At 39.4% G+C, this 10,130-nt stretch overlaps 1 protein-coding gene across 1 annotated transcript in view; it reads right to left on the bottom strand.

Moving 5' to 3' along the window:
- Positions 1 to 636: 636 nt before the first annotated feature.
- Positions 637 to 10,130, bottom strand: part of LOC103505799 — a 13,709-nt gene continuing 4,215 nt past the window's right edge. The window contains exons 2-10 of the mRNA XM_026820835.1: positions 8,077 to 8,223; positions 7,132 to 7,352; positions 6,503 to 6,717; positions 5,934 to 6,013; positions 5,072 to 5,267; positions 4,120 to 4,252; positions 3,231 to 3,420; positions 1,705 to 1,847; positions 637 to 961 (exon numbers count right to left, since the gene is read on the bottom strand). Of these exons, the coding sequence (XP_026676636.1) occupies positions 860 to 961; positions 1,705 to 1,847; positions 3,231 to 3,420; positions 4,120 to 4,252; positions 5,072 to 5,267; positions 5,934 to 6,013; positions 6,503 to 6,717; positions 7,132 to 7,352; positions 8,077 to 8,223 (1,427 nt within the window). The 3' untranslated portion in view covers positions 637 to 859. The remainder of the gene's footprint in view (positions 962 to 1,704; positions 1,848 to 3,230; positions 3,421 to 4,119; positions 4,253 to 5,071; positions 5,268 to 5,933; positions 6,014 to 6,502; positions 6,718 to 7,131; positions 7,353 to 8,076; positions 8,224 to 10,130) is intronic.

Raw genomic sequence — 10,130 nt, 5'->3', positions numbered from 1 at the left:
TTATACTTAGGTAGGTTGCCCATATTCTAACTCTTGTAGACTTATAGGAACGTTGAAAACTATCAAGTGTGATGGATAAAATTGATCATTTAATGTAGAATTCATGGACGCGTGGTTGATTAATTTTATTATTTATGTTTAGTTAGGTACCTAGCTACCTACTGAAATTTTCTGGTGATCTATTAGGATGAAAATTTAGATCCTAGATTTTTGTGATTTTTTTCTTCGTGTTCTAGGTAGGTACTTCTGTATCTAGACTTGAAGACAGTCCATAAATAAAGTTTTAAATTGATGTCATGTATTTTAAATATGAGTCCCATATAAATGAAGTTTTAGTCAAGTCAATAACTCAGAAAAGGGGTGACTGGCTAAGTTCATAGTGAAGGACAGATGCTCTCTCTCCCCCTCCCTCCATCTCACTCAATTCTTAATTCTCTTCTCTCTCAGACACAATCAGTTTTTACTCGGTATACCTAGCTAAATAGTAGTTCTTAAAACAAATATCTTTTAGCCTATTTTCCTTTCGTAATGTTAATGTACATTTCATCAGCTGATTTTTTTAATCGTCAATTTTTACCCCCACTACCAAAATTCTTCCATTTTATTATCCCCACCCCTGGAAAATTCTAACGTCAATGCGCATGAGGAAAGGAAAATACCACTTTTGTCTTATGAAGGCCACGGCCACAAAGCGAGTTTAAACTCGGTTCATGTTTAATGAACTCGGTTCATGTTTAATAAACTCGGTTCATGTTTAATAAACTCGGTTCATGTTTAACTCTCGGATTAAGCAATCTGATTGGTAGTCTAGCCTCGCCCATTAGCGCCACCAGAAATTCGGGTTGTATGTGATGGGAGATCATCTGAGCGTAAGAACTTTTAAATTTTGGACGGGCAAATCCACCAGGAGTGTGAGAACGAATGAGGTGAAGATGACTAGAAGAAGTTCCTCCAGAGATACCTGGAAGATGCAAACACAAAAGAATGTTTATTATTATCAAAAGAAAGTTTAATATCACAAGAAAGTTTATTGTCAGATTCCTGGAATTGCACAAGGATGTTGGATGTTTTCTTTGATCAAATTCCCAGAAATGCTCTGGACTCGGGGCAACTTTTACCGTCTTACAGCTTAAACTATTTTCTTTCCCTACTTGACCTTAATTTTCCATTTTAATGGTTTTTGTTGGACAATTTCTGTGAATTTTCCATTGAAAATAAAATCCAATCCAAACAAAGTAAATGAGAGTTGTTTAATCTAAAGGATTTGGTTTTGAGCTATATTTTCCCATCTCCCTCTTTTTCTTATACTGCACCTTTTCCCCATTTTTTTTTTTTTTTTTTTTTTTTTTTTTTTTGGGGTCCCTCCTTTTTTTTTCCCCCCCCTATTTTTTTTTCTATTTTTTTTTTTTTTTTTTGTGTTAGGTACCTTCCTTCTTTCTAGCCCTCCATATCTTTCTATCTAACGTCTCCTCCCTTCTCTACTTTCCTACGTGCGTCTTAATATTTTGTTAGTGGGGGAGTGGGGATACACCTAGAATGATTTACCCCTCATTTGGCACCATCTAGACTCTCAAGATGCACTTAAGGACTAAAGGTGTGTCCAGACATAGTCGACGACGACGAGGTGAATCTATGTTGTCGAGGCAGTGTACGAGTATGTACGGCCGGTCGACTATGTGTGGACACACCTTAAGAACTATTTACCAAGTAGGAAAATGTGAACGTCCTAGAAGACCGGAGGGTTCCCAGGTTGTAGAAGAAGACACAGAACTGAACCAAATAGATGGAGAAGGACATTTTGCTGAGTAGACACATTGCTCGGCTGCTGAGAAATGAGTTGACGAAACCTGAGGGGACAGAAAATGTTTAAAGTGTAAGGCCAGCCACTCACTATCAGGTAGACCTGACAGGCGGACCTGATTTGGTGTACCTGTCAGGTTTACCTGATAGTGAGTGGCTGGGCTGTCTTTATCATCACTGTGCAATTTGATTTATTTTCATATGACAGGACTAGAAGCGGAGTTTAAGGTTGTTCAAGTTTTGTTTTGATCTCTTTATGGATTAAGCAATCTGTTTGGATTTTTTTTTTTTTTTTTTTTTTACTAAGTTAAACCACGATCAAGTGTGCCGGGAGGCGCGCGAAAACAAGGAATTTCGAAGCGTCGCGCCGCCCGGCTTTTATTAACACGAAATATATACTAAAATACAGTACCTACGACTTGATGTGCGTCCATTTCTACCTATGCCATTTCTACGGCACTAATTCAAGGCAGGATTTATACGGAAGTTTCCAAGGGGATTACATTATACTTTGACTTCTAGATCAGTAAATTTTGACTCAACCCGACACATAGTAAAGGATGAGTAAGGTATAGTATTAGGAACTATGGCTTCACCTTGACTCAGCACCCTTCTATCTGACTTTTGCTCTTGTTGAAACTTTAGCTAGGCTTGATAATATCTGTCAGAATATGTAGGCGTATATTGCTGTCCATGCCACCGTTAATTACGTCTATTTGGGTAGTTTGCCCATATTTTTGACCCTCTAGTATATTTGTAGGGAACGTTGAAAAGCTATCAAGTGTGAATCGGATAAAATGATCATTTAATGTTAGAATTCAATGGACGCAGTGGTTGATTAATTTTAACTAGTATTATGTATAGTTAGGTACCTACCTACTACGAATTTTCTGGTGGATCTATTAGGATTGAAAATTTAGATCCTAGATTTTGTGATTTTTTTCTTCGTGTTCTAGGTAGGTACTTCCTGTATCTAGACTTGAAGACAGTTCATAAATAAAAGTTTTAAATTGATGTCATGTATTTTAAATATGAGTCCCATATAATGAAGTTTTAGTCAAGGTCAATAACTCAAGTGGCTTACTTAACGACTTTTTTATTATTTTAATCCTGTCTGTCTCCTACCTATTTAGGAGGTTTTGCTTGGAAAAATTATTCTATGTCTTTATGTTTATGGTCTTTATACTTATGTTTGTTGGATAAGGCCTTCGCTATCGACACCATGGAGCGTCGGACTCGCCAGGTTTTGGCTGGACCATTTGGGCAAGGAAATTAATATCACGGGCAGAATCCCGTTCCAAGCATTTTCTTGCTCAAAAAGTAAGAGTGGTCATCCAGAGAGGGAACGCTGCATGCATCCTAGGGTCTGTAGCGGAGGGAAGATTTTTTTTTTATATGTATATATAATGGATTAAAAAAAATCGACTCACCCCCATATCCCGTGCTACATGCCAGAATAACCCAGCTGAGTGCCACAGATGTCATGAGAGACGACAGGCCAGCATAGTTGGCTGCCTCGGTGACGTCATACCGGTAATTGATGTAGCCAACATGATAGTTGGCCATCAGACAGTAGGACAAGCACAGGGTGGTCAAACTCCAACCGATGTACAGGGTGGTCTGTGAAATGGGAATAGAATGTTGCTGGGATAGGACTGGTAAGTCCATTTAGCCGTACAGTCTAATCCAGGTCTTTTATATTTTTACATCATGGGGAACACTTTTTACATGTGTTTAAGAATAGGTATCTTGATTGAAAAAAAAAATAGACATGTTTCGGTAAATACCAGCTGCGATTGCTGCAATAGCACGTTGACTGCACCACTCGATGGATCACTTAATACTGAAGTTAAGCAACGTTGTGCGTGTATGGTATCCGGATGGGTGACCATCTGTGCCCTAAATCACCAAAGTATGGAAAAGTATTTACAATTCCATATTTCGATATGATTCGTCCAAATTCAAAATTCTGCTTTTCCATTGGCTATTACACTTGTAAGATACTTTTCCATACTTTGGTGATTTAGGGCACTGGGCAATCGGGTGTTGCTGTTGACTACCTACTCCCAAACTGGATGAACTTAAAGTGAGGATCACTGAACTTGAGCAACGTTGAGCGTGTTTGGTATCCGGATGAGTGACCATCTGAGCAAACACGGTTGAGACTGATACAGTGATAGACGCAAACTGAGTGAGGTTAATAGTATAGTGATAGTGCTTTATTTCGCCTGTCGAAATAGGATAAATGGGTCGAAATAGTCCGTTTATCTCAACAGTAGGTACAGCACTTTATTTGTTAATGCGAGGAGGCAGATTTACCTTGTTCATTTTGATGGGATGGAATTTAATTTGGTGCAGTAAGAATCCTAACCACACTCCTGATAAATAGGGTGAGGCTCGGTGCAGGGGCTGAATATAGGACAGATCAGCTGAGCGGTACAGGTCCTCTAAACTGAAACCAATAGAATCGCAAGATTTAGAATCTCAAAAGAGTTTATTTCGGGACGCTAATTTTGTTTGTAAAAACTCTCTTGTGTTAAAGTCCATCTGGAGCCAGCCTAGTTAGCTTAGTTGGTAGTGCGTCTGCCTTGTAAGCGCTAGGCCGCGGGTTCGATTCCCGCCCGGGGCGGATTTGTAGATGACTAGGGAGAGGTGATGGGCTTTGGCCGTGACATAGCGTAACATGGCGGAGCCCAGGTTGAGGCCCAGAATGAAGAAAGAGGGTGGAGGTGAAAATGGAGAGGAAATTATAATGATAGAGGGCTTAATATTGTATCTAGAGGGGGGCCCGGCCCTCCCTCCCCCACCTCGAGCTTCATTTTTCTCCTTTACCATAAGCCAGACTCCGAAAATTTGGAGCATCCTAACCCCCCTCCCCCTCGACAAAACCCTGGATACGCCCCTGATCGGCCACTTGGAATTTGCAACAACACTTGGTGGTAGGTACTTGGACCTTAAAATTAAGGACGGTAAGTACCTCACTAAATGTCTACACCTCGAAAGATTTAATAACCTGATTTGGAATTTTGGACTCGAACCACCAACGTCCAGATGCGTTCGTTCTCGAAACGGCCGGCTTACTCTTATTCTGTCCTCTTTCCTTATTTAGGGAGGATAAAGTTGTGTCTACATGGTCGATGGGCGTCGATCGACGGGGTGAACTATGTTGTTGAGGCAGTGTACGGTTTCAGTCGACATCGGTCGAGTCGACTAAGTGTGTACACAGCTTAAGAGAAAGGTTAAGTACTTATGTACCTACCTAAGTAGGTGCATCCTTACCTCAGTGAGTTCAGTTCTGTTGATAAACGGAATATTGTTAAGGGGTATAGTATTGTGGGCAAAGAAAAGCATGAAGGTAGCCACAGTTCTCAGGCCATGAATACAACCAATGTCTTCTTTCTTGATGAGGAAAAACTGGGCCCAGTTTCTTTTCAGTGAGCACAGAACTTGAAGACCCTCGGATTTACCTGTAGAAAATAATAAAAAATCTGGTGTGAACATCACACGACTTTCCTTATCCTATTGAATGATGCTTATTTGAGTGTTCTCTACCCTAACTTTTACAATATCTCTAACCGTTTTGTCGCTATAGCTGAAAACCGCCAAAAAACGGTCGAAATCTGTCCAAAAGCGGTGGGAAATTAATACCGATATCATGGAAATAAAATTGTACGTAAATGGATGAAAGTTTGAGTGTGTCAGAAAAACTAAACGTGTAAAGGCACCTTGCAAACTGCCTTGATCTTATCACTGAACTGCCACTGATCTGAACAGTGGACTGCCCGTTTTTGCAGCTCACGTTTTGATTTTGAGGTTAGGTCAGTTTTTAAAAATGTCGGAAAATTTTGATAACGGATCTTCGCATTTGCAAGTGACGCAAGTCGTTCGTTACGATTTCTTTTCGAAAGGTTATTTTGTATTAAGCTGAATAGTGATTTTTTAACTTTCTTTTTCAAATGTTAATGGGTAGACTGGTAGAGTTGATTCACATTTCCACAGTTAGTTTATAGTTATTTTTTGCCCTTTTAGTACATTTCACTTTGAACACATTTCGCTGTCCAAGATGGCAGGTTCAGCAGGGGTTTCAACTCACAAATGATAAAGGTAAGATTTCTCATTTTACTTAAACTTACTCAACTTGTTTAGTGGTACATCGTTCTGATCTAAGTATGTGGACAGCAAAGAAATCACCAGAAGTGTGGCAAATAGCAATCTGGAACACAGGTAGGTACAACTTGGTAGTTGAAATGTGACTTTTTAGCTTGTGACAGACGACTAAGTTTATTTCATAAGTTCATACCTAGTTGTTTCGTTGTTTGTACTACTAAAATCATACCAGGCTTAGAGGTAAAGCACCTTTGGAATTTTGCTTCTGACTTTGTTTGTAACAGTACCTAAGTATGTAGGTACTTGGATAATATTTACCTACTTACTTATTTGGTCATCGATGTAGACACACAAGGTACTTACCATGTTGGACTAGGCATCAGTGTTCTGACTTCTGTGGGGATTATTATTATTCTAAGTAAGCCTTTTCAATGAGGTTTATAAAAAAGGCTGTTTAGGCCCTTTTTCAGTAGGAAAAGTATAGAAAATAACCTTTTTGTCTTAGGTCTCAAATGCTAATCATTAGTTTAAGAAGAAATGGCTCACTTAAAAATTATTTGAAATATTGAACCTCAAACCTAGATGGTCAACTCACATGGCCAAATAGGTGGACAAAGGCCAAGCAGTGCTCTGCAGAGGTCCTCCATGTTTACAGTATTTGGGGTCAATTCTAGTTTGAACAGTTACAGAGGAAGGTAGGGTGACATTGAAATGGACATCCAGAGCTTGACTGAGGCTGGATGGTGAGCAAGATTCAGGAACACAGAGGCCCCACTTTAGTGTGGTGTAGGTGGGAATAAAGTGACCTGGCTGAAACAAAAGTGAAACTGCAAGTAAGAATAAGAAAGGGAGGGAGTTGGAAAGACTTTTTTTTAAGAAGTTTGACAGAGGGAACTATAACTGCTAGTTAGGGTCCTATCGTCCCGAAATCGAAGAGAGAAGGAAGACAGGATAGGAGAAAGCCAGCCATTCTAAAAACGAACATTATCCGTTCAGGATAAATTCACACGGCCTAGCGCTTACAAGGCAGACGCGCTCCCCACCAAGCTAACTAGGCTAGCGAGAGAGAACTCAGTCAGTCAGCCCTTTTCTCCCTTCGTTTTCGGGACGACAAAGCCTCCGTTCTAACAGTTTCCTCCTTCAAACCTTTCCAAAATTAGCTCAAAATAGTGAAACTGTGGGGCTGAAATATGTAATAGTTTTTTTTTCAACAGTTTTGCTTACATTTGAGCGGTGACTTTGAATGAAGTTGTTGCCTCGCACTCGTTCGACCACTAGCTTCACATCGGTTGACGCTGAGGGTTCAGCGTTGACATCAACAAGGCCTAGACAATACTGGGGTCGGATGTGTGAATGTCGAATGTGGAGGCATTGGTCATAGTCGCCTAGCTGGTGAGAATTGCCGGATAAGAGATGGGATGATATTCGACCCGTCGAGTCTAGCACTGAAACATAGGGAGTGTCAATCTCAGTGGTGTAGTGGTTAGCACACAATGGACTCTGGATCCGGAGGTTTGTGATTAAGAGTCCAAGTCAAGTCATGAATTTTTAGCGTAGTGTATTAAGCACTTCAGCAGGGATTCACATTTGTGTAGGTATGCTAGACTTGCCAAACGTCCCGAATTGGCCGGGACAGTCCCGAATTTCAGGGGTTGTCCCGGCGTCCCGTTCAGTTTTTCATTTTGGGGCGTTTTGTCCCGAATTTCCGTTTTTGTCCCAGAAAAAATTCGGGACGCGTCCCGAATCGACATTTCGGATATTTGGCAAGCCTAGGTATGCTTAACATAATGAATGGGATGGAACAGGTGCAGAGCATTGTTAGGTAAGAAGTAGTAGGTACTTCCATACATACATAGCTACTTGCTTTGGCGTTTTACCGGTTTAGTTTTATTACCTGCAGCAGCACAGAATACATAGGTAAAACTAATAATAATTACTTATAAGGTATTTCCTAACTAAAAAAAAAATGAAACCGACTCCAGCTGACTGGTCAAGAGGACTAATTTGAAACAGAGGAGTTGGGTTCGAATCCCAGACAGACGAAAATTTATCATGGGGATAAAGTCCACAATAAAGGGGCGACTAAAGGTTTTCACAACTGTCCATTGTCCAACCCTAACTTTCCTTTAATTAAGAAAAAGGGGGAGAGAAAAGTATATAGGTACCTACTCTGGAAAGCCCATAGTTTCATCTGGTCTAGGTCCTGCACAGCTTGAAGAAGTTGATTCCTGCAGGATGAGTCCTTAATGTGAGGCAGGATGTTCCTCAACCAGTTCTTTGAGAATAGATCCGAGAAATCGTGGGCTTTGAATTTTTCTGTAGAATAGAAAGTAAAAAGGAGGCATTAAAGGCTTAATATGCCCAAGGGGTAAAGGGACTTTTTAGTCTCATTCGAGCAGGATATCGACTTTATACATGCATTCTCGTGTTGACCCAGCACCTAAATGGGGAGTATTGTGCCTCTTCTCGCCCATCTGATGAGAGGCATACTACGGGATGGGCATGCTACCTTTGAGAATAGATCCGAGAAATCGTGGGCTTTGAATTTTTCTGTAGAATAGAAAGTAAAAAGGAGGCATTAAAGGCTTAATATGCCCAAGGGGTAAAGGGACTTTTTAGTCTCATTCGAGCAGGATATCGACTTTATACATGCATTCTCGTGTTGACCCAGCACCTAAATGGGGAGTATTGTGCCTCTTCTCGCCCATCTGATGAGAGGCATACTACGGGATGGGCATGCTACGACACAGACCACATGCGTCCAATGTAGCAGTTGTTTCATTGCTACGAAATAAAAACGGCGGTGAAACACTCATCTTTTTAAATAAAAAAAAAGACCTACCTCTGCATTTTAGAAGAGAGAGTTTATCAAAAATAGACCTTTACCTGAATTGCAACAATGTAAGGATTTCCTGCGATCTGATTGGTTCCTTCTTTTTGGGTTGATAACTCATTGCTGTCACATTGATCTGGATGAACTATAGTTTTCTGAATTGCTACATGGGGACTGTTTAATTCAGGACAAGTTTTATACCAGACCACCTCAAACATAACTTTGGTTGGACTATTTGAGTTTTCTGCTAGACTAGACCACATCTAACGTAGCTATAGTTGGGTAGTCTACCCTATTTGAGTATTAGTCTATACCTAACTTTTGAAACTCTACCCTTCATTTGGGCACCGCACCCTATTTTGTGGAATGCACACGTTGCATTGTGGCTTATTCTTCCAAACTTTTGAGATTGTAGTTATATACCTAGGTACCTACCTATTTTTTTCCCCTATTGTCTTATTTTTATTATTATTATTTTTTTTTTTTAAGATTATAATTATTGGGATGATCTCTCTCTCTCTCTCTCCTTCTTTTGTATTGAAATTGTCATCATCGAAATTATGTATTATGTATTATACATAATTTTACCTACTATCTTATTTTTATTATTACCTACTTACTCTTATCATTATTGTCTTATTATTTTTTACTATTATCATCTTATTACAAACTTCATTATTATTGAATATCTATCATCATCATTATCAAAATAGCTATAGCTATTTTGTTATTATTATTACTTACTATTACAATTATAACCTTTATTTCCTTATTACCAGGGACTTCATTCTTATTGAATAACTTGGTGTGGCAAGGGTTTTGAATATCAATGGCTTCATTATTGTTGTTTAATAGGTCTCCAAGCTGTCGCCTTATGCTTACCAGAGTTCTTTTTATTATTATTGTTTTTAGTATTTTTATACTAGGACGCCATGTTGCTACGCCATTTTCCTTCTCTCTCTCTCTCTCTCTCTCTCTCTCTCTCTCTCTCTCTCTCTCCCATACTCCTTTCCTTTTTTCAATTCCTCCTCTATCTCTCTTTCTTTCTTTCCCTCTCTCTTCTTCCTCTTAATCCTTAGCGCCTTTTCTCTTCTTTTATCTTCTTCTTTCTCCTTTTTTCTCTGTCTTTTCTCCCCCTTTCTCTCAGCTAATCCTTACTTAAACTCTTTTCTTCTTATTCATATAATCTCTTAACTTTTCTATTTCCTCTCTCTTTCTAAATTTCTTTTTCCTATCCTTCTCCCTCTTTTTTTTTTCTGTAACCAAGAGTTCTGTAACTTTTGACTCCTTTACTCTCAATTCTTTCTTTATTTTTGGTTTTTTCTCTTTTACTAGATTTCCTCTCTTCTTTCTCTTTATCTCACTCCAACACTCCTCTCTCTCTCTCTCT

Source organism: Diaphorina citri, unplaced genomic scaffold (genome assembly GCF_000475195.1).
Source record: "Diaphorina citri unplaced genomic scaffold, Diaci psyllid genome assembly version 1.1 scaffold10, whole genome shotgun sequence".
Taxonomy (NCBI): Eukaryota; Metazoa; Arthropoda; class Insecta; order Hemiptera; family Psyllidae; genus Diaphorina; species Diaphorina citri.
The sequence above is the reverse complement of the archived record's forward strand: the minus strand, read 5'-3'. Positions and strand labels throughout refer to the sequence as shown.